Genomic DNA, 26,381 nt, shown 5'->3' with positions numbered 1-26,381 from the left:
CATCCCACCCCCCATTATCGGATTCCCTCCTGCCCCCCTTCACTGACGCCCCTTCCCACTCTGCCTCCATCCTGGAGAGGGGCTCACCTGTCCCCCGTCTTGAGGTAAGTCCATACCCTGAGTGCTGGGAGCAGGGCATGCTGGGAGCTCTGTTAGGGAGGCTGTGAGTGTTCTGGGGTGCCCCCTGCACCCTGAACCTCTCCAATGCCGTCTTGGAGGAGAGGTCCCCACTTAACTGTCATGCCTCCTCCCCCTGACCCCACCACTTTGCAAATTCGCCAACCATGGCAGGGACGGGAGTGTGGGGGTCTCTGGGTGGGATGGAGAAGGGCCCTGCTGGGAGGCTGTGGCATTGGAGGAAGGTGGAGGAGGGCATCTGAGGCCCCGGGGCCACACCATGGCACTGTCTGTGCCCCCCTGACCCCCAGGCCAGGAGGCAACCCCTCTGCTAAGACCACAGGATCCTGAGCCCCACCGCCGAGGCCTCTGAGAGAGGAGTGTCGAAGGAGAGCAGGAGTGTGGGGGGGGTCCATCGCCCACCTTTCTTGGGCTCTGGCCCCTGGGAGAGGGAGGGAATGAGGGAGGGGGAGGAAGGGAAAAATGGAAGGAGGGAGGGAAGTCGAGGAGAGGCTGACTCATGGAGAGGCTGGCCTGGAAGTCTGGGTGTCCAGCGGTCCCCCAGATCTGAGGGCCTGGAAGTCATCCCCTCCCCGACTCCCCTGGAATTTGAGGGCCCTTCTCCCCAGCATTGACCCTTGGCTCAGGGAGGGTCAGAGCCTCACTGGGGCCCTGCTGGCCAGGACAGAGCGGGGGCTTCCCCTGGCCTTGCCTCCATCTCCCCCGAGGGGCAGTGCCAGCCCTGGGCCTGGGCAGAGCTGGCCATCGGCCCCACGCCCTTCCCTGGGAGCTCCTGGCCCTGGCGCCGCCTGCACGGCAGAGCGTTTAAAAGTGATGCCCGTTTTGCAAGGAACGTCATAGGGCCCTGGGGCCAGAGCCGAGCGGGGTCATTTTTTTATTAAAAAGCAAAACCTAAACCAAGAAAACAAAGTGATTAAGTTTCTCCTCGGAACAGCAGGCCCTACAAAGACGGGGAGCGCCCGGCTCTCCGGGTGCTTCGATGCTCGGCCTCGCGCAGGAAAACAGCCCAAGTACTGACACAAACAGGGAGCAGCTGGTTTTCCCCAAATGTGAGGGTTGGGCTGGGGTCCCTAGGGCACAGGCTCCAGAGACAGCGGGGCTGGAGCCAGGCGCTCCGCTGGCTGGGCTGTCCGGGTCCTCAGGGAAACCACCAGGAGGGACTCCCGGGCTCGGGCCTGGCCAAGGGAGACCCAGGTGTGTCTGAGGAGGATGGGGCTCCCGGCACACAGCCTGCCCACCACTGTGGGGTTTAGTTACCCCTAGTGGGCCTCACATGAGTTTAAGCAGGGGCTCCATGTGGGGCAGAAGAGAGGGTGGGCAAGGAGTGGCAGGGAGGCTAGGCAGGTCCAGGCCTCCTGCAAGCCGGCGGCCGGGATCCTGGGGCCCGCAGAGCCAGCAGGGGTCTGTGAAAGGCTGACTCCCCACCCCTGACAGCCCCACCTACCTGCCTGCAGCTCCACAGTTGCATTGAATTCTGGGCCAGGAAGAGGTGGATTTCCACCCTCCCCAGCCCTGGGGTCCCAGCAGGGGTCAGGGCTGCCTTTGGGGCCTCTCTGTGGGGTCCTGCTGAGATGAAAAGCTAGGATGGGGCTGCGGGAGGGGGACTTGGAGGGAACTCACAGCAGAAATGTGCTCAGTTGGGAGCATGTCGGCTCGGCCCAGCCGGGCAGGGTGCTAACCCACAGGGAGGCAACCACCTGAATTGAAGGGGAGACGAGTGGGTTCCAGAAGGAGAGCCAGGGTCAGGGGGTAGCAGGCAACTGTCAGCCTTGGGCAGTAGTGAGTTCGCTGTCAATGGGAGCCTGCAAAGAGAGGCTCATACAGAAAGGCCCCGGGCAGAGTGGACAGGGCAGGCTGGGCTGTGCATGGACCACCTTGTAAGTCCCCCATGGCCCCTCTTGAAGAGGGGACACGGTCTGGGGTCCCCCTTAGTGGGGAGAACATGGGAGACGGTGGTGCCGGAGTCTGTCAGGTACACTGTGCTCAGCGCACAGCACACGCTTGGAAGCTCAGAAGTGGAGGCCGAGGTGGTTCTGATTCGTCCCGAGTTGGGAGAGCTGGACAGATGAGCGATGGAAGCCTCCGGAAGAGGTTCTGAGTCTGGGTCAGGGGCTGGTTCCACGGGAGTGTGAGAGGCCAGGCACGTGTCCATCTGCCTGGATACCTCAATTAAAAAGTTAAAAACAGGGGCCGGCCCGGTGGCGTAGGGGTTAAGTGCGCACGCTCCACTGCGGTGGCCCAGGGTTCGCAGGTTCAGAACCCGGGTGCGCACCAACGCACCGCTTGTCAAGCCATGCTGTGGCGGCGTCCCATATAAAGTAGAGGAAGATGGGCACAGATGTTAGCCCAGGGCCAATCTTCCGCAGCAAAAAGAGGAGGAATGGTAATGGATGTTAGCTCAGGGCTAATCTTTCTCACCAAAAAAAAATTTAAAGAGAAAACCTATGTCCACATGAAAACCTGCGCATGGAGGTTTACAGCAGCTTTATCCCTGGTCGCCAAAACTTAAAAACAACTGAGATGCCCTTGGGTAGGTGAGTGGATGAATAAACTGTGGTCCATCCAGAAGATGGAATATTCCTCAGTGATAAAGAGAAATGAGCTATCGAGCCTCGAAAAGGCCTGAAGGAAACTTAAATCCTTATGACTAAGTGAAGGAAGCCAGTCTGAAGAGGCTACAGACTATGTGGTGCCAACGATGCGACCTTCTGGGAAAGGCAAAACTGTGGCGACTGTAACAAGCTCAGTGGCCACCAGGGGTGGGGTGGGGAGGATGAATGGGCAGAGCACAGAGGGTTTTTAGGGCAGTGGAACTGCTCTGTATGAGGCTGTGATGGTGGATACATGTCATTGTACATTTTGTCTAACCCCATAGACTGTACAATGCCCAGAGTGAATCCTGATGTAAACTGTGCATTTAGTTAATCATAATGTATCGATATTGGTTCATTAATTTTGACAAAGGCACCACACTAGAGCAAGATGTCAATCATAGGGGACACCGTGTGTGTGTGTGTGTGCGTACAACAGAACTCTCTGTACGTTCTGTGCGATTTTTCTGTAACCTGAATCTGTTTTGTCCCGGTCCAAGGACTGTCCGTCACCGTTTTTGATGGCGCTGCCACCAGCCCCCTTTATGGAGCACAGACTGTTTACGTGGCCCACCCTGCGTGAGCCTCATGCTCTTCCGGTCTCTGTCTTACACACAGGAAAACTGAGGCACACAAAGCCTAAGCAACATGCCAGGGTTTGAGCCGTGCTGGCTGCCCCCGAGCCCCAGCTCTGCGGCCTCTGTGCTCCGTCGTTCTCGCCTCAGGGGCCCCTCCCGTTCCTGAACGCCACTGAGAGTCCTGAAGAGCTTTTCTGCCCTAGGGCCGCACTTGCTGCGATTTACCATATTAGATGTTAAAACTAAGACATTAAAATCTTTTTAAATGTTTAAATTTCGAGACATTTAAAAAATATTATAATGAATTAAAAGTCACGACAATAAAATACTCACTGCATATTAACATAAATTATTTTTTTACAAAAAATAGCTATGCTTTTCAAAACAAAACATATTTAGTGAGGAGAGTGGTCTTGCTCTACACGTGGCAGATCTCAGGGGCTGGCTGGAGGACACAGGGTGTCACGGGAGCGTGTGTGTTCAGCCCGTGGCAATGCGTTGTTTGGGCGATGTATATGAGGAATACACGTAGTTCGGAAGAGCAGGATGGTTTTAACGGGCCGTCTCAGATGAGTGTGGATTTTCTTTTGGATACCACATCAAAACTCGACAAGTGGTAGTTTCTTAAAAGTGAAGCCACATGGATGAACTTCTCAGACCCTGTCATATTAAAATCCATCAGTCTAGGAGGCGAAGGAGACGGGATGAGTAAGTGCAGCGAGGTGCCCTGGATTGGGAACAGAAGGAGGACGTGAATGGAAACACCGGTGAAATCCGAATGATGCCTGGAGGTGGATCATGGACCTACACCAGTCTCTGAGGTGTCACAGACATGCCGCAGCGATGCGAGATCTCAGCAACGAGGGCAGCCAAGTAAGGGGATTCAGGAACTCCCTATCTTTGAAATTTACCTGTAAACCTAAAATTACTCCAAAATAAGAAGTTTCCTGGAGGGAAAGACCCACTGGTCCATGCTGCACTTTTGGAGGATGTTTCCCCGTGTGGGACTTGGCAACACCCTGGAAAACATCGACCCACCGATGGTGCAGATCTTCCGGCGGTCGACGCTCTTCCTCATCGTGATGGAGAACGCCCGTTCACCGGCATCACCGCCCGGCTCCTCGGGAAGCTCTCTCAGGATTGGAAGGCTCTCCCGTTCAAGGGGGCAGGTGCAGGCTTCCCCAAGTCCGGCTTTTTGCTGGAAGCTCAAGTGTGACCACCACCACGAAGAGCCATCGGCTGTTTCCCTTGTGGAAACAGGATGGTTTCACTCTTCTCCGTGATGACAACCAGCATGTGTCTGTCAGCCGCTCCTGCTCACGGCCTTGAGCTCGGACCTGAAATGTGAAGGCTCCTCCAGGAGCCGCAGTGGTCCTTCTGGGTGTGGCACGGCTCCCCACGCAGAACGTGACGGACGCGCTCTGGTGCCGAGATCTCGCGGAATTAATAAAGCTGGCTGCTTCATCAAGGATGTTCTCAAGTGAAACTGGCCGCTGGCCTAGGTCCCTGCTCTGCGGCTGCTTCTCGGAGAGGAACCCCATGTGCTGGGACACCCCTGCTCCAGCCCCGCCCCCGGCCCCAAAACCCAGCCAACCTCCCCTTTTGTAAAGAGTCCTGGTGAGAGAGCTGTCCCAGCCCCCCTGGAGACCTGCCTCTTCCCTGTCCCACCCACCCTCCTCCAGATTCAATTCTCCCGGGTCTTCAAGGTCTTCTCCTCTTCAGGGAGCCCTCCCTGACCAGCCCCACCTAGCAGAGCCCGCTTCCTGGAGCTCCCATGGCCCATCCTTCACCCCCCACCGAGTACGTTCCCGGCTCCCCCCAAACTTGGGTATGAGCTTCTCAGGGGCACAGCCCCCTATGCCCCCAAGGTACCGTCTTGTGTTTGGCAGCTGTTTATCTCCTCATCGTCAGGGCTGGAAGTGCCTCCTGAGGTCTCTCCCCAAGCCCGTCGCTGCCCCGTGAGCCCCTCGACTTCAGACCTGGCAGCCACGGGCCTCTTCTGTTCTGGGAATTCTTCTGACCCCCTGGTGAACCGCCGAGAGCAGAACACTCGCCTCTCTGCTAATTACAAGCAGAGCGTGGTGGGGCGTGCGGCTCCTCCCTGCCGCGGGCCCTGCCCCAAGTCCTCCTCGTGCGTGTGCAACCCTCGGTAACGAACTTCCTAGGATGTCACAGGGAATTAGACCTGAAATCCCCGCCCCGGCATGAGGAGTTTCCATGGAACTCGCCATGGGCAGGAGTTACCGGGATTAAGGGGCCTGCACCCCCTCGGGATTCCTCTCCTGGGAGGCCCCAGGGTGGTGCTTTCCACAGGGGAGACCCCAGGCCAGGAAAGGGGTCGCATGCTTCAGGGCAAGCCCCACCCGAAAGCAGCCCCCTTCCCTGTACAGGGGCTGGCGTCCAGCTGCGCCTGGAAGTGGGCCTCACCAGGGCAGCACCCTGCCAACATTCCCGCTCCTGCCCCATCACCTGCAGGACAAGAGCACGTGTGGAGCCTGCCCCTCGTCACTGAGCCTTAGGGCATCTCCCAGACACCCCGGCACACAGGACCTGACCTGTACCCGACCCAGGCGAGGGCACCGGGCCCTGGCAGGAGGGCCTTGGTCCAGCTGAGAGAACAGGCTTGGTCCCAACCCGGCCCACACCTGGAACCCGCCTGGCACAGCATCACCTCTTTATCATCCCCCTCCTTCCATCCTTCTGCCCCAACAGCAGGCCCAGTAGAGGAGACCTGCCTGTCCCATGACACAGAGAAGGAGCCTGGATGCAGGGACATGCCTCCCTCCCTCCACACCCACTCCTCTGAGCTCCAGGCAGTATTTCCTGGGACCTGAATCTGGGAGACGCCTGGAGGAGAGTTGCGGGGGCTGGGCAGAGCAGGGTCCCGGTGGAGACCTTGAGTGACCTTGAGCCTCCCCCTCTCTAGTCTCGTTGTTCTCACCTGGGCAACGGGGCTGGTGATCACAGAGCTGTCTCCGCGGGTGTTGGGAGCACCTGGGAGGGTGTGCACAGGGGGCTCAAGGAGCAGCCCTGGCCCTCTCTCCCCCGTGAGCTTGGGAAATAGGATGATAATTTTCATTCTTCATATGAGGGGTCTGAGAGGGCCTGGGCGAGGTGGCAACAGGTTCTGTTCACCTCCACATCCACAGCAGGGAGGTCACTCAAAATTGGAAGTGAGTCTGGGCCCAGTGGGGGATGGAGATCTGACCCACCCTCCCACCACGCAAGCCTGCAGGCCTGCCCCGGGGGTGCAGGGAGACTCAAAGAGGGGTCCAGAGCCGCGCCTGAAGCCCCTTGGCCTGGGAAGAGCACTCCAGGGTCAGCACAAGGGAGGCTCTTGCTGACCCTGGAGTGGCACCTCTGAGGCCACCCAGCCAGCGGGCAGGAAGAGAGTGAGGCTGCCTCACTCCACCGGCCCCCAGTAGGAGGGAGCTGAGTGGGGCTGCCTGGAAGAGGCCGGCCCACAAACATGTCTTTCCTCGGCCTTGGGAGGTGAGGGAACCTGGGCCCGCCCTCAGCCTCAGGAGCCCAGGGAGGGTCAAGTCAGCGAGCCGTGAGCCCTATTATTCTCCACACCTGTAATTATGTAATCGGCTCATTAAACCCCTTGTTAGTTGTCAGTCTCTCCCTCCAGACAGTGAGCTCCAAGGGGCTGGAAGCCTGCCAGTCTACATGGCGATGCCCAGCCCAGGGTGGACGTGGGACACTCAGGAGCAACCAATGACCATTGACGAGTCTCGGTCTTTCTCCATTGACCATCTGTAAAATGGCTGGAACGGGCTCCACCTTTGAGGCTTAAGTGATGGCATAGATGTACTTGGGGAGCAGAGTGGCCCCCAACCACTGGAAACCTCTGGGTGAAGGCTGCCTTGCAAGAAGTAAGACAGGCCAGACCACAGGCAGCTCAGATGTGCAAGGTAGGAGAGATGGGGGTTTCCAACACCCAGAGTTCTGGCTCAGGCAACTGAGTGACTGGGATGGTCATTCCTTGAGATGGGAAACCCTGGAGGAAGGCTCTGTTTGGAGCATGAAGAGTTTCAAGTGCTGGGGGTAAGTTGAGCAGACATTGGATCCGTGATCCCAACCTCAGGTGAGTGGAACCAGGGGTTCACATTTGGGGGTCTTCAGAATGTACATAACCCCTGAAGCTGTGGGAGTGGAGGCCTCACCCAGGGGAGAAGTCAAAGGAAGGGGAGGAGAGAAGATGCCCATGTCAGGTCAAGGCACACCAACACTTAGGGAAAGACAGACCAAAAAAAAAAAATCCCCAAAACTGGACAGGGAAAGTGGACCCAGTGGCCACAGCAGCCAAGAGAAAAACGTGTTTGAGGCCTTGAAAAATGTTCCATTTTCCATTGGCCTCCATGGTTTCTGGTGAGAAGTCTGTGGAAATTCAATTCGTCGTTTCCCGTTAAATAATGTGTTGTTTCCTCCTTTCGAGGTTTTCTTTTTTAATTATCATTTTCCTCAACTTGACACTGATGAGCCTAGGCATGATTTTCTTCAAATTGATTGTATTTGAGTTTTGCTGAACTTCTTGTATCTGTAAGTTTATATTTTTAATCAATTTGGGAAGTTTTTGGTCATCATTTGTTTAATAATTTTTCTCCTCTGTTCTCTTGCTCCTCTCCTTCTAGAACCCCAATTACCCAGATGTTAGATCTTTTAATACCATCCATATGGCCTGAGTCTCTGCTCTTTTTTTTTTTTAATCTTTTTTCTCTTTCTTCCTCCCATTGGATAAATTCTACTGACCTCTGTTCAAGTTCACAGACTCTCTTGTCATCATGATTCTGCTACTGATATCATCCAGTAATTTTTAATATGAGAGATTGTATTTTTCCGTTCCAAACATTTAAGTATTTTAAATATTTTCTACTTGCTGAAATATCCTGTCTTTTCATTCGTTGCAAGTATGTTTTCCTTTATCTTCACAGGCACAGTTATCACAGTTCTTTAAAGTCTTTGTCTGATAATTCCAACACGTGTGTCGCCTCAGAGTTGGTCTCAGTTAATTGTCTTTTCCTTTGAGAGGAAAGCACACGTCCACAGCCCTCATGTCTGTCATGTAATTCTGGACTGTATCCTGGACTTTGTGAATGTTATGTTGTGGAGGCTCTGAGTGTGTTGTCTTTCCCTGAAGGCCACTGATGCATTTGTTTTAGCAAGCAGTTGACTTCATTAGGCTCTATCTGCAAACTCTGTCTCGCCTACGGTGAGAGGGGGCTCAAATCTCCATTCAGACTGCTTTCAGATTGCTCACACCAGGAACTTGGGTGGAGTTTACACATAAAATTTGGGATGCCCCATTCTCTGGCTCTTTTTGGGATTCCCATCTCACTCTCTGGTGAACTTGATTGCCCCAGGCTCCTTCTCCTGGTTCCTCTGGCCAGAAAGATGGCAGGGTTTCTATTGGGATTCAGATGCCTGCACAGTACTATGACTGTCCTTCCAAAATGACCTGCTTTTGCTGACTCTCTAAAGCCCTTATGTAGCTTTTGGTTTATTTGTTTGTGGTCCAGGGTTTATGGTTGTTATCTACAGGAGGACTAATTTGTTAGAAACTTACTACTCCATCCAGGAAGTGGAACCAGGAGAAGTTTCCAGATGGGGTGGGGGTGGGGGTCAGCATCAGTAGATGCCCCTGAGAAGCCATGTCTGATAAAGAAAATGGGTCCAGTGAATCTGGCCACAGGAATGTTGGTGGTGTTGATGAAGAGGGTCATCTCAGAGGGTGATGGGACAGCAGGGTGGGATAGAGGGTGGCAGGGTGAGCAGTAAGTGTCTTCTCTTGTGTTAAAGAAGTTTCTTTTTATTCCTAGCCTTTTAAACATGTTTTATGGTGGGGAATGCATGTTAGATTTTATTAAATATGTGTTGGCATCTATCAATATTATCATATGGTTTTTCTTCTTTTGGCCTGTTAACATGATGATATTAATGGATTTCTTAATGTTGAGTCATCCTTGCATTCCTGGAAGTAAACACTACTTGGTCATGGTGTATTATTACTTTAATTGAACACACTGCTGGATTTAATTTGCTAATTCTTTTATTTACGATTTTCACATCTATCTTCACTTGTGACCTTGGTCTGTGGTGTTTCCTTTTTTTTCTGCTATCACGATTGGGCTTTTGTATCAGGGTTATGCAAACATGGAAAATGAATTGGAATTTTGTCCATCTTCTGTGCTCAAAACATTTTGTATAGTTTATGAATGATCTTGACCATTTGGGGAAAAAAAAGAACAAAACCTGCCCATAAAACTCTCTGGGCCCTGTGCCTTTTTCTAGGGTAGGATTTTATAACTTTCAGTCAGCAAGCTGTTTATCGACATGTTCAGATTTTCCAGGTCCTTTTGAGACAATTTCCAGATATGTGTTCACTTAAACAAGACCTTTAAATTCCATTTAATCAACAAATATCTTTCAACCTCAATTATGTCCCAGACTCTAAAGTCAGGATATATTACAATCTGAATCAGCACATAGAATTTCTGTGAGAATAGACATTCAATAAATTTCAGTCTCTTTGCTTTCCTCCCTCATTCCCCACTAGCACTATCTCAAATGACAACATAAGTAGATATTTGTTGACCTCCAGTTGCCTTGTACCCATCCACCTATCCATCCATACATCCACCTATCCATCCATCCACCCACCCACTCACCTGTACATACACACATCTACCCATCTATCCATCCATACATATGTGTGTACATATACTCATACACACATCTACCCATCCATCCTCCCATCCGTCTGTCCATTCATGAAGCCCACGTGGAGTTTCTACTCTGCACCATGTACTGGTCTGGGTATTGGGGTCTATGGTTGGGAGATATAAGCCAACTGCTTAAATGCTAAAAGACCAAATAAAGGATCAAAATGGCCCCAGCAGACTACAACTATAAACAGAACAGAACAAGACAAGATGCTGTGCTGGGATCTGGGGAACCAGGGATCCAGAGTGGCAGATCTGAGTGACTAATTCCAGGCTGTGCCACCCCCAAGCTCCAAGCAGTCTGATCCACCACAGGACCCACCTGAGCAGGGAGTGAGGCTCAGCTGCTGCCTGGGGGAGGGCAGCCAGGAGGGGGAGGGGACCAGGTCCCCAGGCAAGAAGCCCCCAGATAGTAACTCCCTCCACCTGGATCAGGAAGGACGTTAAAGAGGTGCCACCTGGGCACCTCCTCAGTCCTGCTGTCTCTGTTACTCTTGAATGGACGTACCATTCTCCTCCTTCACTATAATCATCTTGAGGGCAGGCGTGGAACCTTATTCATCCTCGTAGCTCCAGGTCCTCATTCAGGGGCTGGCACAAACGTTTACTGGATAAATGATGAGGGAAGGAGGGACCCATGACTGGGAGGCAGCGAGCTCTCACCAGATGTTGTAGAAGGTTCCTGCGCTGAGCCTGGACACACTGGACGGGCGAGTGCTGCGGAGGGTGCAGCTTCGTCATCGGTCTAGGCTTCTTCCTCTCCCGCCTCCCCTCCCACCGAAGCTCTGCTCCCAGGTCCAGGGGTGGGAGACGCTCCCACAGCCTCAGCCCTTCCCCACCTGCAGGGACACCCCAGCACCACGAGAGGCCTGGAAAACCTTTCTTTCCCAGAGCTGCCCAGCTGAGGTGAGACCCTGGCTGGGGCGCATCCCAGGCCCCTGAGCGCGAGGAAGGTGGGGGTGGGACTCGCTTGTCCTTGTCCCTCCCCCTCGCCGGCCCCACTGAGAACGAAATCGCCTTATCAGAAACTCCCTCGAGTGACTGGTTAACCAAATAGCTAGAATTCCTGCTAAGAAGCACATCTGTTCCTGATCGAGGGGAGGCTGGGGATGACAAGGAGGGGAGGGAAAGCAGAGGTACAAGGCCAGACCTTCCAAAATGATGCTCCGGCCAGGCCAAGGGGTGGGGGCTGCCAGCCTGGCAGGAGCAGAATCGCATGGTCTCCAGGGCCTGGGGCCCAACGAGCCCCTGCCTCCGCTCCCCACACACACACACACACACACACACACGCACACACACGCACACACACTGGGGGGCTGGGACCTGCCCACGGGATTGGGGAGAGGCGCACACATGCAGGGACCCTGGGCCACGCTGAGCTCCTCCCAGCTGGCGTGCCCCCCGACCCTGCTCTGCCCCTCCACCCCAACACACCCCCTAACCCTTGGGCTCCAGTTCGTCCCACGTCCCACGCTTAGACCATCTTTCTAGAACTCACATCTGAGCGGCTCACGCTCCCCTTGAAAATCCCTCCCTGCTGCCCAGAGCTCTCTCAAGGTCAAGTTCAGCTTCTGAGCTCAGCACTCAGGGCCTTTCCATTCTGGCCACTTGGAACCTTTGTCTCCCTCTCCGCCTACCCACACCTGAGCTCATGCATAACGACAGGTCGTTCCCAAACCGTCCATGCTGTTCCCTCTGCCTAGAACACCCTTCCAGCTCCCGGTGTCCGGCTAACTCCTCTGCACCCTTCAGATGCAGAGGGAGTCTCCCTGTCTGGGTGGTCTTCCTCGGGTAAGGGGGTTTCCAGGGCGCCTTCGCCTCACTGCCACTGGTGAGTCTGTGGATCTGCCCCCCACGACACCAGGGCCCATGGCCCAGGAATTCTTTCTTCTTCGGCCCTGGCTCCCAGCACGCAGCATGGGGCACAGGCCAGCACAGGGAGGAAGAAAGGAGCTAAGACAGAAGAGAGATGAGAGGAGGCCATGCAGGGAGAAAGCAGAGGAGGAGGAGGCAGGCCAGGCTGAGGCAGAGGAAGGGGCGAAGAGAGAGGCTGCGGGGAGGGAGGGGGCCCCAGAGGGCAGCGTGGGCCAAGGCCTGGGGACCATCTGAATGGGAAAGGGACCCAGCCCCTCCTCCTGGCCCGGGGACCTCGAGGTCCCACCTGTCCCCACCACTGCCTGGCCTCGCCAGATCCCGGAGGAGAAGCCCTGCCTTGCCCTCTCCCGGTCTGGCCCGGGACCACCGAGCTCTGTGTCAGCCACTGCACTGACAGCGGCCCGGCCGCTGGAGTGCCAGCCCCCAGGGCACAGCACGTGCACCCCCCGCCCCCGCATGGGCTCCACGGCTGGGCTGAGTTCGGGGTTGTGGGCCTTGGGCGTCAGGACAGGGAAGAGTGTGGAGAAGGGGCACAGACGAGGGAGAAGGTGGGCAGGTGGGTGATGCCGAGAGGCCGGAGTCCTGTTACCCCGTGTGTCTGTGCGGGGGGTCTGGGAGCTGACGGGAGCAGCTGGGGCGACGTCTTCGCGCCTCCTTCCCTGAACTGCACAGAATCCCCACTCCACTAGATGGAGAGGCACCCCAATATTCCCAGAGACCAATAACCCGGAGGAAGCAGGCCCCCTCACACTGCCTGCCATCCCCCGCGTCCTCCCCCTGGCCAGGCCCCGGCACCCCCTTCCTCGAGGGCACGGCCTGGGGAGAGGGCCGGGCTGGCGGGCCGGAATGTTTTGCGGCCAGTGTAAACAGATCGTTTCTGTCTGCCTGGGGTGGGGGGGTGGGGGGGAGTTGTCTTGAGCTTTGTTATGTTCTGAAAAAAAGGCAAAAAATTTGGGTCACAAACCACAAACTGTTTTGCTTTCGGCGTAACTGGCATAAACAGGCATTTTCTCTTTGGTTTCTGGCTGGCTGAGGCCTGGGCTGGCTGGGGCTGGGAGCGGGGAGAGAAGCTGGAGGCTGCGCTAATGAGGCCTGAGGCCGCCGCCGCCTGGCCAGAGGGGGCTGGGCAGGTAGATGCCGGGCCTCCCGGGGGGGCCTGTCTGTCTGTGCCCCCCCACATGCAGGAGCGCCAGCTGGGTGCCAGGCCCAGGCAGCTGGGACAAGTGGGGACCCCGGGAGCCAGGACCAGCTGGGCAGGTGGACACAGGTTGTTGGGGATAAGGCCTGAGGACAGGGCCAGGTAGGGGCTCCAAGGCGAGGAGGCCTCCAGGGTAGCAGGGGTTCGGCCTGGAAGGAGTGGGAGAGCAGATCAGGCTGGGCAGCGAGAGTCCCCCAGGGCGGGTGTGATGGGGTCCCTCGCAGCATCCTCCAGGGTCTGCTCTCTGGCCAGCCCGCACAGAGGAGGGAGAGCTTGAGAGGACCTGACAGCGGGTGTGACCGTGCGCCTGCGGTGACCGGCACATCTCAGGGCCAGAGGCAGGGGCTGAAAGCAGCCGCTGTCTACAGCGAAGGGGGGCTCCTGAGACCAGAGACGGGATGGGGGGTGTCAGGACTGCACAGAGCGATGGAGGGTGTGCAGGGGTAACCAGGGAAAGAACAGACCCCCGAAAGCCCAGGAGCGAGAGCCACCAGGGAGTGTGAAGCCTGGGGGGTAGGGGGTGTGTTGTGGGGGAGCCAGGGGAGTGAGGTGGGAGGATTGCCATACAACCAGAAGCTGGGGTGCCAGGTGCTGGAGAGCCCGGGAAAGCCTGGCCTGGGTGTGTGCTCTCCCCAGGAACCATGAAGTTCCTTACAGGGGAGCGGCAGGCTACGGCTGGCAGAGCCAGCCCGTCTGGTTGCACATGGAGAAGAGACTGGAGGCTGGGCGCCAGTGGCCAGCAGCGGGCAGAGCTGTGGGCCTTGTCGACCGACGGAATGTGAGGGGAGGGGGAGGGCAGAGGACTGGAGCAGGTGTCAGGGGGTGACCATGAGCCTGCTGGGTCAGGGGTCTGCAGGACCTGGAGGGAGCGGAACAGGCCACCGCAGTCAGTTGGTCCAGTGTCTCCAGCTTAACAAACAGCGCCTCTCCTTCCACTCACTCACTGCCAAGCCTCAGTGTCACCCTCTGCTCTCCCCTCATCCTCCTTGTTCAGCGAGTCATTAGGGGACACGGATTGCCCTGGTTAGAGGGGGCTCAGGGCAGGCTTCACTGAAGGAGGGCAAGTCAGCAAAGAGTTTGAGGGGCTAAGGGTGCGACCCAGGCAGATGTCTGCAGGAAAATTGGTCTGGGCAGGCGCAGCCCGTGCAAAGGACCTGAGGCCAGAACATGCACGTGTGTCTGTCCAGACCCAGAGGAGGGGCAGGCCAGGGGGCTCTCACGGGTCATCATGAGGACTTTGCTTGTCTCCAGGGAAGTAGAGAACAGGGATGGGACCCGGTCTGATGTTTTAAAAGACCACTTGGGCCCCGTGTGGAGGCCAGGCATGGAGACAGGCAAGAGGCACGTGGACGGGAGGCGCTGGGGTGTGCCTGGGGTGGTCGGGCTGTGGACTGGATGCTCCTCGAGCATGGGCGTGGCCACCTGCTTGGCTCACTGCAGCAGCCTCAGCACCAGGAACAGGGCTGGGGCAGAGCGGCTGTAACCCCATGTAGTCAGTCTCCTAAATGACCATGAACTGGGTGGCTTCAAACAGCAGAAATTCATTCTCCCCGAGTCCTGGGGGCTGGAAGTCTGAAATCAGCTTCACTGGACTGAAATCCAGGCCGGCAGGGCCGCAATCCCTCGGAGGCTCCAGCGGAGGGTCCTGCCCACCTCTCGCAGCTTCTGGGGCTGCAGCCGCCCATTCCTGGGCCTGGGGCCACATGCCCCCAATCTCTGCCTCATCTTCCCACGGCCTCCTCTCCGTGTGGTGTCTCCTTCTCTTCTCTGATGGGAACACCTGTCGCTGGATTTGGGCCCCCCCTAAATCCAAGATGACCTCATCTCGAGATCCTTCACTTAATCACATCTGCAAAGACACTTTTTCCCAATAGGGGCACATTCACAGGGCCCAGGGGTGAGGATGTGGACATGTCTTTGGGGGCCTCCATTCAGCCCGCTACTGTAGGACACTGTAAATGTTTGTTGAATGAATGACAATGACCTGTGTAGCCCCCATCACCTCTCACCTCATCTCCCACATGGCCCCCCCGCCCTCCCTGCTACAGCCCCTCCCCATCCCCACCCCAGCTCCAGGGACCTGCTTCTTCCCTGCTTCCGGGAGACCCCCACACCTCCCTCACCTCCTTCAGTCCTGCACCCAAACCCCACTTTCTCCGTGAGGCCCATCTGCTTAAAAGAGCACCCCAACGTTTCCCTCCATGACACTGAGCGTGTGTGCTCATCCACCTGTGTGAGTGAATGAATGAATGAATGAATGATGGAGCCCCAGAGATGAGTTGAGAGTTTGCAGAGCAGGGGGAGGGGCAGGAAAGTGGGGCTGGGCAGTCCCAGAGCTCCTGGATGGCTGGGCCAAGCAGCGTGGCAGGAGGACGGTTCGGGGATAACCCAGGAAAGCTGGGGGGCCTGGCTGTGCCCTGGGCTGCTGAGTGGTCAGGGAGGTCGTGGGGGTCTTGGGGAAGGCAGGGTGCAGGCAAGGGTGTGGGGGAGGAGGCTGCGAGGGGAGGCCCTGGGTGGGGCAGGGGGTTGAGGCTGGAGAGGACATGGGTTGCCCAGAGCTGGGAGAGGGACTCTGAGCCCAGTGTCCCTAAAGGTTGGGGAGGGGACACCGGGCAGGTCCTGCGTGGGGCTGGTGGGAGACAAGCTCCAACCTGGTCTCAGGTAGGTGGGGCTGGGCAGAGGGCCCGAGTTGGGCCCACACCCCCACCCCCTGGAAGTGTCTCAGCAGCTCATTTCAGGGGATCCAGTACTGCCAGGGCCTGGTCCTCTGCTCCTAGCCTCACTTCTGTCAGGCTCCTGGCTGTCCCAAGACGGACACAGTGCCCCCACCCAACAGTCTCTTCCCCGCCTTCCCAGCCGTTCTCATCTTTGGAGGCTGAGCCCACCTCCTCCAGGCAGCCCCCCGGGCTCCCTGCTTAGATTAGTTCTCAGTGAGCGTGGACAGTGCGACCACCTGTGTGGACACCACTGCAGACCCCAGAGGACTGGCTCTGAGACAGTCAAAGCCCAGCACCAGGCCAGCGAGAAATACCAGAGATGGAAAGAGTGGGTGGACTTGGGGTGCAAGGCCTTCCCCCAATCCCGGCAGTGGCCTGAGAGCTCTGGGCCCCGACTGAACGCTGCCTGGACCCCAGGCGCAGCCCCGCTTCCTCAGCCCTTCCCCCACCTGCCCCTCTCCCCACAGTGGGCACACCTGCTGACTGAGGGCTTGGGGGAGGGTGGAGATGGGGAGAAGTCCAGGCCAGACCTCGAGCATCTTGGATGCCAGCCTTACCCGCCTTGTGACGAGCTCAGGGACCCTAAAGGCCAGAGGCCAGAGTGGTCTGGGCGAGTGGTGCAGGGTTAAGCGGGAGACGGGGGCTTCCAGTGATGTCTGCTGCGGCCTCAGTCTTGCGGGGAGGGAAACTGCGTGTGCAGGGGAGCATGCAGGCGACGAGTCCCCATCTCCAGCAACAGCTGCAGCTTCTGGAACGTTCCAGAACCTGGGATCCTGAGCCCCCAGAGGCTGGGAGAGTTCCCTGGGGTTGGCAGCGAGGGCATTTTACTCCTCATCAGTAGGCCCCTGAAAAAGCACCCCCACGGGGCCCCTCCCACCCCATGGCACTCTCTTCAAGGATGTGGTGTCTGAGATTGTCCCAGGGCCCCTGGCTCCCCACGAGTGGCCACTGTCAGGGCTAAGCGCATGTGGGGTTTCGGGCTGTTCTCATTTCATTATGTATGCTGTCAGGGGGACCGGGGGGCCTCCACACCCCCAGGGTCTTCCCTCCCTCCCTCCCACCTACCCAGCCCCTTCCCCAGGGTTCAGACCTTCCCTCCCTCCCTCCTTCCAGCCAGTACCCAAGTAAAAGAGCACAGGACTCAGAACAAAATAAATTTGAATGCTTTATTGGGATTGCGAGCGTTAAAAGTTAAAGACAAAACCCAAGCGATGGACTTTGCCAGAAGTACCAGCATGTTAAAGGGGCTGAGCCGAGGCGAACACGGGCCGCTGCGAGATGGACTGGAACAGCGGGCAAGGTGACATGCGGTGTTCAGCACGTGGGGGTCTTCAGGTGGTGGCACAGGGAGGGACCCAAGAGGGGGTCCCGCTGAAGACAGTTTGGGGGGGGGGGACTCGGGGAAGAGACAAGATGGACAGCCACAATCAAAGGCTCGGGAGGTCAGACGGGGGCCCGGGTCAGGATGGCAATGACCCACGGAGAGCTGCTCACTGGGGGACACAGAGGAGCATCGGCAGACGCCCCCGGAGCACCCATCCCGGGCGAGGCAGAAAATAACACTGGTGGGATGGGCGTCCGGCCAAATGGGCAGACACTTTGGGGCGCCTCGAAGTCTTTTTGGATCTCAGGCCAATCTGTGGTTCTCCAATTACAACAATTTGCCTCTTTGAGCTTCTGTCCAATGGTCCGAATGGCCCATTCTCCGGGCGCTTGCCGAGGGACCCTCTGTGTCGCGGGTGGGCTGGCATGGACCGCCCCCAGGGTCATGCCAGCCCCGTCGCCAGGGCCCACAAGCCTCGGGCCTCTAGACTGCTAGTCGGACTGCCATGCAGGGGGGCTGCGCTGGGGGCAGAAGTGGGGGTGAGGTAAACCTCCCAGCCGCCCGGATCCCTGCCGCAGCCCTAGGCACCGAGGTGTGGCTGGTTCGGTATCGCCAGACCCACTGGCCTGGGGGCCCAAGCGATCCCAGTGGATGGACTAACTTGCAGCTCGCTTGCTCTGGAAGGCTCGCACCCTCCTGACCTCCCCTACTGCCCGACCTCACCCCGCCTGGCCCCCAAGAGGCCCCACAGAGCTCCGAGCCTCCTGGGGACAAGACGGGGTGCTGAGGAGGCGGGCAAGGTGTCACCGAGGGGTGGGGAAGGGCTCCCCAAGTGCGCGGAAGGCGGCCACCTGCTCCAGCCCGATGGAGTCCCTCTACTCACACATCTGCAGTCCCTTCCCCCCCGGCCGGCCTCAGGCCAGCCGGGGGCCCCATCCTGGTGGCCACCGAGCACCTTCCTGACACCTGAGGAACTGCCGCCCCACCCCTCCTCCGCCCCTCAGGACCTCCGGGGACCAGCCACCGTCCCCGGAAGCCAGGCCAGGCAGCGGCCGTCTCCATTCCCCTCTGACTTCTCTGTGGGGCGCAGTGGCCAGCGCCCCCACAGAGGCTCCACTCTCAACTCAACCCAAGCAACAGGGACAGAATAAAAACCAAAATCAAATTGAGGACGATAAATGGCAGAGAGCAGGATGCACGGCGCCCACCACGGAGGTGGGGGATGGTCGGCCGCGTGTCGTCACTGCTCCCCGTTACGTGGGGTGGGAGTTAGTTTAATTTGTTGTGTGAGCGCATGAAAAGCTAAGGAGGGATCAAAAAAAAAAACAAAAAAAAAAAAAAGGAAAAATAGCCCCAGGAGAAACCAATTAAAGGGGGGTAATAGATCAATTGACGTCAATTTGGATTCCTGATTTCTACCCGTAATTCTGCAAATCTCTCTCCTCCTGATTTTTCTCTCCAAAACCTCACTGGACTGCTCCCCCAGAGCGTTCCCCCCACCCAGCCCCCACTGCCCCCCACCCGCCCCTCCAAACCGCCAGACTTCCCACACTCCCCATCCCTGGGTGTGCTCGGGGGGGATCCCCAGATCTTTCTCGCAGGAGCACACCCAGGGGGTCAGGCTACCTGGGAGGGCACACCTTGCTTGCTACAGCCATCTCCAGTCTGGCCAAACCTGTTCCTCGCTCCACACGATGGAAGGGTGCACTGATGTTGCTGGGGTCTGGGGGCACGGGCTCACACTGCGGGGGACCGTGGGGACAGGCGCCAAGACAGAGGGGGCACCTCCCTCATCTCGGAAATATGGAACCGCCTGCCTGGGCCTGGGACACACCCCTGCCACTCTCGGGCGCATCCCAGGGGATGGGAAGGGAGCACAGGACATGAAAACCTCACGCGGGACAGCTGAAAGAATTTGGGATGGAGCACGGTCTGATCTGCATGCGCGTCAGGGACTTCAGTGTCTCTCATTGTCATCCATCTGCGTGTGTGTGTGCCTGTGTGTGTGTGCAGGGATGCATGTGATGTGTGTGCTTTTTAGGATGGGGGTTGAGATGTAAGATTTTGGGGTATGTGGGTTTTTGGAGGATGGATGTTCGAGTGTGTGGGGGTTTGGGCCAATTAAATTCTGTTTGCACGAATTTCGGTTTCCATGTTCCATGCTCCCTTCCTTTGGTCTCATTGGGTCCCCCTCGCTCACTCCCCTCTGGTGACTTTCGGTGACAGGAGATAGAGCGAAGAACAGGCTTGGGTCTCTGCTGTTCCCACTGCCAATCACAATAAAGGTGCCAATCAAGAGTTTTGCACTAGAAGGGAGATGGCTGAGAAGCAAGACACGCCTACCTGCAAATTTTGGGGTCCCTTCCACTCTCTCGGATGGTCAAGGACTCGAGCCCACGGCCAATTTGACTCGAGGTCTACAAAGGAAGAGAAGGAAGGGGGGGGCGCCGAATTCTTTTATTTTTCCAATCCTTTTTAGTATTTTTTCAGCCAATTGATTTTTTTAGTTTTTTTTTTTAAGCTAATTAGTTTTTTTGGTGTTTTTAAAAAGCCAATTAGTTTTAAGGGGGCTGGTGTGTGTGTGTGTGTATGTGATTTAGGGGGTCTCATGGTTTCAATTTTTTGTTGTGTAATTTGGAGATAATTCTGGGGGGATAATTTTGGGGGGATATTTAAAGCCAATCGGTTTTGTACGTTTTGGAAGATGGTGCTATGATTCCCTCAGCCCGATGGAGGGGGCCGAAGGGAAGAGCCTGACATGAGGAGGTTGGGACAGGGGGGGCTGGGGGGGAAGCCCGCTCAGGGGGATGGTACAGAGAGATTTCAGAGGCTGGCCCGGTGGTAAGGGCCCTGGTCAAGAGGAGGGCACAAGGTGGACGGTGCCATTTCGCAGAATTACAACAATTTGGCTCACTGCAGATTGCTGGACACCTCGACAAAGGCGGCCCCGTGGGGAGCGGGGTCCTCGGTGGGCACGGCGATCAGGGGACGTTGGCGCTGGACCTCTCTGAACGCCTCGAGCTCCTTGGCGAGCAGGCGACCCCGACGGGTACGCAGGAGGGCAGGCAGGCCCCTGCGCAGGCGCTGGGTGGACTGCTTCCAGGCGTTGTACTGGAAGAGCTTGACCACGGGGTATCTGGGGAAGTCGTCCTGAAAGGGGAAAAGCCCGTCAGGTGGTGCCTGGCTCTCCAGCCCCTGCCCCTAAACCGCCCACCCTGCCGCGTGCACCTCTCGGTGACCTGGCGGGGGCTCGTTCCTAAACCTTTCCTGGTGCCAGCTACCAGATAATAGAGCAATAACTCGCCCAGCCTCTGCCCAGCACCCACAGTGGGGGTACATGTGACAAACACGTCAATCACTCTTTAGCTGCCCTTCAAGCCAAGGCACCGGCTGTGCCCTGGTCGCCCGGCTCAGAGGTGATAGCCCCGAGGGGCTCCGGAGAGAGGGCAGGGTCCCCTGAGACCTCGGTTTCCCTGGCAGTGGCCAGGCCATCCCGCTGGGCCCGGAGCTGGGGGCTGGCCCCACTGAGGCGGGGTGGCCTCTTACCGGAAGCACGGTCGGAGGGGTCGACACGTCCCTCTCGGACTTGGCGGGGGTGGCACAGTAGGTCTCCAGGAGGGCCAGGTCGCAGCTGCGGAAACAGCACTCTTCCACGATGCCACGGCTGCGGCGGTTCATGCGGCTCGCGGGCCTGCCTGGAAGTCCCACAGGAGGGAGGAGAGCGGCACGTCAGCACCGGGGCGGGGGCGCCCAGGGAAGGCAGAGGGCCGCCCGCCCTGAGGACAGGCCCAAGGGACACTCGGCCACCTAGCCGCGCGGCGTGGAGTGCAGGAGGGAAGCGAGAGCCGGGCAGTAGGGGTGCCCCAGAAAGGAGAGAAGTGAAAATGGGGGGTAAGGATGCTCCGGGACCACCCCCTGGCCTCCTGGCGCCTCCCTCCTCGTATCTGAAATGGGCACGGCCTCCCGGCGCCACGCTGCCCTGCGAGGGGTCCGGCCCCCACGTTACGGGACCACAGAGTCCTGTCCTGAAGGCCGGGCGGGGACACAAGTGCCGTCCCTGAACCAACCAGGAGCCTGGGCGGCCACAGCCCTCGAGCCGCCGAGACAGGAGGAATGAGAGGAAGAAGAAGAAGACGGGAGGAGAGGAGTGAGGACCTGCAAGAAACCACGCCCTCCTCCCCTCCCGTCCTCCCCTGCTCCTCCACTGCAGGCTCCAAGGCTCAGCTGCAGGGACCCGCCCGGCTTCACTGAGGGGCCGAGGGCAGGCGCCATGGCGGGGAGAGGAGCCCCTGGTAAGGGGTTCCCTTACAGGGTCCCAGGGTGGGGCCCGGCCCAGTCCTCCTCTCAGGGAAGCCACTCCCCGGGCAAGGGCTGGCCGGCACCCCACCCTGCAGTGCCACTTCCTGCCCCCAAACGAGGCAGGCGAGAGAGGGGGCACAGGCGAGGCCAGGGCGGGCAGGGGCTTCAGAAGTATGGAGAAGTAGGAATGCTTTTCAAAGAGAAGCTCTGAAATGCCAAGGCTGGCGTTTGTGGGCCCATTTCACAAGGTGGGCAAGTAGAGGCTGCAGAGGAGGAAGCCGGTGGGGAGTGTGGGGCCAGGTTTGACCTTTATGGCTCTTGCCGGCTTGCCCCAGCAATGGAATGGAGGTGGCTGAGCCTGGAGGGAGCACGCACACTCCACCTTCGGGGTCAGGCTGGGCCTGCTCCCCAATTCCTCCCATCATCCAGATGGACACTCTCCAGGATCGCCCTGCCCCATCCTACAGATAGGCAAACTGAGGCCCAGCTTGCTGGGAGGTGAGGCAAGGGCCCATGCCCCTGCGGGAGAGATCACCTCCCACTGGGGGTCCTGCCCTGTGACACAGGGCACAGGCGCAGCGGAAGCAGAGGTCTCGGGAAAAACCCGACAGTGCGCTCAGCTGGCCAGCCCAGGATAGAAACGAGAGAGAAGCGTGAGGACCAGCCAAAGCGTGCTAGGGCCAGCGCCCCACACCGTGGCCCACCCTGCAGGGTGGACCTCACTCGGCCCTAGGGCTCACAGACCCCAGCCCCAGTGACACTGACGACACTGCAATGGCAGGGGTCAGCTCTTCTCCTGTAGCCCAGGGGGAGCTGAGCGCCTGCGAGCACGTGGGGCCTGCACGCTCACACCCACCAGCGACAATGCATTTTGTTTTTATTGGTTTTCAATGCATTTTACCCAATTCTAAATCCCATAACCCATGAAGACGTGCCCACTGTCAAGACATCAGGCACCACCCAAATGTGCAGGGAAATCAGTGCCCACAGCCCTGCCCGCGGGCAGGTCAGGGAGGAGCAAAGAGGGCACAGACTGCCTCTGCTGGGGCTTGGGTCACCCCATCTGGAAGCCCTGTCCTGCACCCCCCGGGCGCCTGCTATGGTCTCGCCCCCCGTAGGGACCACCTCTCCCACTCTGAGCCACGCTGCAGGAAGGTCAGGGGCTGTGAGCACCCCCAGGGACACCACAGGTGCCCCGTAAATGTGGACTGCAGGACCCCACTGCACTCTCAAAGTATCCTGGAGGCTCTACATAGGAGTCTGAGGAGGGATGAGGAGAACTCCAGTATTTATTGAGCACCTGCTATGTACCCACCCCACTCCCTGCCGCGCCGAGCACTGAGCTACTTACTGAAGTAAAAGCCGCGGTCCCCACAGACAAACTGGAGGGTGTCCACCAGCTCCCCGCCACACAGAGTCTCACTGGGGCGGTAAGCAGCAGTGCAGCACGAGGCGAAAGCCAAGAAGGCGAGCAGCACGAGCATCGACTTCCGCACTGGGATCCCCATTGGTATCTGTGGGCAGAGAGAGGAGGCCGTGAGCCCCACCCGCCCTGCCCGGCACCCCGGGGCCAAGTCCGGGCCCAGAGGCCTCTCCCGCTGCCCGCCCAGCCAGGGTCTCCCCGAGACGCCGGCCCAGCAAAGGGACGAGGACCAGCTCTCCTCAGGGACACTGAGCACAGCCATCTCCGGACAAAAGGCTGCTACGGTTCTAAAGTATGGCTTTCCCCTTCACGGTATCACTTTAATTATAGAAATACCGTGGGCTTTCACCGCCAAGGTGGGTGCAGAATAGCCGGAGAGAGAAGGGACGTGTGGAGCCCATCTTTAACCGGCACTAAGTGACGGTCAGGAATTTCACATGGGGTGACCGGCCCCACCGTCAGCATTTCAGGGGCTCAGCCACACCCAGAGCTGGACACTGGACCTGGCCTCCATCCTATGATGTCACGGGGCAGGGCCAGCACAGGGCAGTGGCCACTCCTGGGTCTCCTAGCACCAGCCAAGATGGCAGAGAGCCCCACCCCACCACCGAGCATGTGCACCCCCGAGGACCAGCTGAGCAGGGGGGCCAGGAGGACCGGCCCCCCCCCAAAGCAGCAGGGGGGTCCTGCTGGCTAGTCCCACCCTCTCTTGCTCCCGCACTGCCTTTTCCACCACACAGTCTGTGGCTAGGCAAAGCTCAGGTCAAAGATCCGATGGTCAGTGCAGCGGTGTCAGCCACACCCCAGAGCCCTTGTTCTCCTGAACCACCCAGTCCCCAACTCCAGTCTGCCCTGGGTACCCCAAAACATGGAGAAACGCCAAAAGCCTCCTTTCCAGGCCTCACATCTCATCACCCAGGGCCAAAGACCTCAAAGTCCTCTGGGGACCATCAGACCTCTTCCTGTTTTGAGGTACCAAATTCCACCTTGGGAGTTGGAGAGAACAGGTCAGGCCACCTGGAGGCCGGACACCAGGCCCCTTAGTGTCCAGAGCCCAATCTGGAGGGAGAAGCACATCCTAGGACACATCCCCTGCAAAGGCCATGTGGCTGCAGGCCTGGGGCCAGGGTTAACCAGGTCCCTTAAGAGGTGCGGGGCTTGGGAGGGCCCTCAGCTTCTCTTTAGATGCAGCAAGCCGCCACTGCCCCCTCCAGAGGGCGGAAGCCCTGCAGGCAGGCAGCCCCAGTCCGCCCTCCGCAGGCCCAGGTACAAGCCCCTTCTGGGGGGACAGTCACAGCCCAGTGCCTCTGAGCCCATTGGCACCCTGATGCTACCCGAGCAAGGGGCTGGGCAGGCTGCCCAGATGTGTCCCTCCCAGGCTCTGCACCTGGTGGGCACGGGTGCACCAGGCAGCACGCCCCTTCCCATGTTGGAGCCAGGAGGCTGCACACTTGGCCCAGAAGATTTTTCACGCAATAATTCGTGTAGGAGATGGCGGCTGAGAAGAGGCACAACTTCGGTTAAGCTCACTAAAGAGCCGTGCCAGCTCCTCAGGAGGGTCCGAAGTGCCACCTCACTCCTCACCTCCTCCTGCCCTGCACTGGACCCCAGCGTCTCCCTGCTGCCCCTCTGCCGCCCACTTCCAATTCTAGGAACAAATCTGCCCAGCTAGCAACTTGGCGCCGTCCAAGCCGCAGCCCCATCCTTCTGCAACTCCCGCCGCTCCGGTGTGGGGTCCCGTCCAGAGAGCAGAAGACTGGATGAGAGGCACGCTGGGGTGCCCGCAGGTGAGCAGGCCCGCCAAGGAGGGAGGGCAGGGGAGAAGGAGGCAGAGGCAGAGAGGAGGGACCGAGGGGCCAGGGTCAGAGGCATTGCAGCCGAGCAGGCTGGAGCAGGAGGGCTGTTGAGGGTCCTCGCTCAACAGCCCAGGTTACCTGCAGCTGGACAGGAGTCTCGCTGGGTTGGAAGAGAGAACCAGAAGCCGCCTCACGGGAGAAGCTAATGTCCAGTCTGCAGCCTGGTCAGTGCCTCAGCTTTTATGTCTGAGCCGGCTCCTCCCAGCCCCGGCTCCACCCTACCCCCCACCCCTCTCCCTGCTGACCACTCCCCCCGCCCCCTTTGCTCCCGCCCCCTCCCTCCTTCCAGCCAGTCCCTTCTCTCCTGCACCCCCAAGCGCTAGTCCTGGACCATCCCTTAGCACAGTACCATGAGGGGGGCTCATCCTGCACCCCCAGACCATCTCGACACAGGGCCTTGAGGGGGGGTTGAGGGGGGGCTGCCTTCCACCTCCCTGTCTGGACACTTCCATCCGCCCACTGGGCAGGGGCAGGTCCTCTCTGGGCTGCACACTCCTGCCCTTCTGAGCCTCGGACCAGCCCCTCTCCCCAGATTCCGAGTTGGAAATGTTGGGGACGGGAAACAGGGCCTGGGGGGTGCATTGCAAATGTGGCGTCTGGCACGACTCTCTTGCCAACTGGGCCCCCCTCGCTCCATCCTGGCCCCGCCCACCCAGTTTTCCTCTCCCAGTCTTGCTGGCACGGAGTCAACATACCAGGGTGGGTTTCCGAGAGTAGCTGCCCTCTTCATTACCCACCTCCCGGGGGGAGAGCCCCCCCGCCCTCAGCACAGCACAAATCACAAACTCTCAGCAACACCCCCCTGCACCCACAAACCGACCAGGAAGTCGCCTTTGCAGACAGCTCACACCTCCCTCGGCATTTCCGAAGCCCCCACCCCCCTCCGCGGCGCAGGGGAGACCCCGGGGTTCGCATCGGGGAGCCGGACCCCCAGCCCCCCACGCCCTCCGCCCGGCCGCCCGCACGCCGCTTACCTGGAAGCCGGCGCAGCCGCCGCCCACCTCCCTGCTGCGTATCGCAAACCGAACAGCGGGCGTTGGCCCTCCTGCCGGACACTCCTCTGCCAGCGCCGCTCTGGCCGAGTCGCGGGGGCCGAATGCGCGACGGGGCAGAACGGGGGGATGGCTTGTTTTGGGGGGGAATCTCGTCTGATTGTCTGGGGAGGACGGGCTGTCTGCGGGCTGGGGCGGGCCAGATGTTGTACTTTTAGGGGGGGAAAGGGTATCGGGGAATGAGGTCAGCTGTTGTATCGAGGATAGAGGGGGGCAGAGATAGTAAGAGAGACAGAGAGAACGTGAGAAGGGGGGGCCGAAGAGAGGGCGAGAGGGAGAGAGGACAGCGAGAGGCGGGCAGGCGCACAGCGGGAGAGAGCAGCGCAGAGAGAAACAGAAAGCGTATAATTAATCCACTTCGGGACGGCGAAGGCGAGAGGGCGGGCGTGGAGGGGGAGGGAGTCGGAGGCAAGGAGCTGGGGGGGGCGGGAGGGAGCCAAGGGAAGGCTGCGGAAGAAAGAGCGGGGCCGGGACCAGAGGCCGGAGAGGGGAGAGGGGAGCAAAGAGAAGCGAGGGAAGGGCGCGACGTCGGGGGCCGGGGAAGGTGCGGAGGGGGGCGGAGCGGAGGCGTCACCCGGGCCGCGGGCGCCCAGCTCGGTTTGGGC

At 58.8% G+C, this 26,381-nt stretch overlaps 1 protein-coding gene across 2 annotated transcripts; it reads right to left on the bottom strand.

Annotated features, from left to right (window-relative positions):
- Positions 1–18,670: 18,670 nt before the first annotated feature.
- Positions 18,671–25,842, bottom strand: IGF2 (insulin like growth factor 2). Of its 2 annotated transcripts, none has more exons than XM_004441065.3 (4): positions 25,699–25,842; positions 22,797–22,959; positions 20,693–20,841; positions 18,671–20,296 (listed from the first exon to the last, which is right to left on the bottom strand). In XM_004441065.3, the coding sequence occupies exons 2-4, from the start codon at positions 22,951–22,953 to the stop codon at positions 20,057–20,059; spliced, it is 546 nt and encodes a 181-aa protein (XP_004441122.1). In that variant the 5' UTR covers positions 22,954–22,959; positions 25,699–25,842; the 3' UTR covers positions 18,671–20,056. The 2 variants fall into 2 exon arrangements, with proteins under 2 accessions (XP_004441122.1, XP_004441124.1); XM_004441067.3 differs by lacking the exon at positions 25,699–25,842 and adding an exon at positions 24,803–24,869.
- Between the last annotated feature and the right edge of the window lie 539 nt (positions 25,843–26,381).

This window comes from Ceratotherium simum, chromosome 34, assembly GCF_057802395.1.
Source record: "Ceratotherium simum simum isolate JZ-2026a chromosome 34, ASM5780239v1, whole genome shotgun sequence".
Taxonomy (NCBI): Eukaryota; Metazoa; Chordata; class Mammalia; order Perissodactyla; family Rhinocerotidae; genus Ceratotherium; species Ceratotherium simum.
This window is presented reverse-complemented; position numbering and strand designations above follow the sequence as displayed.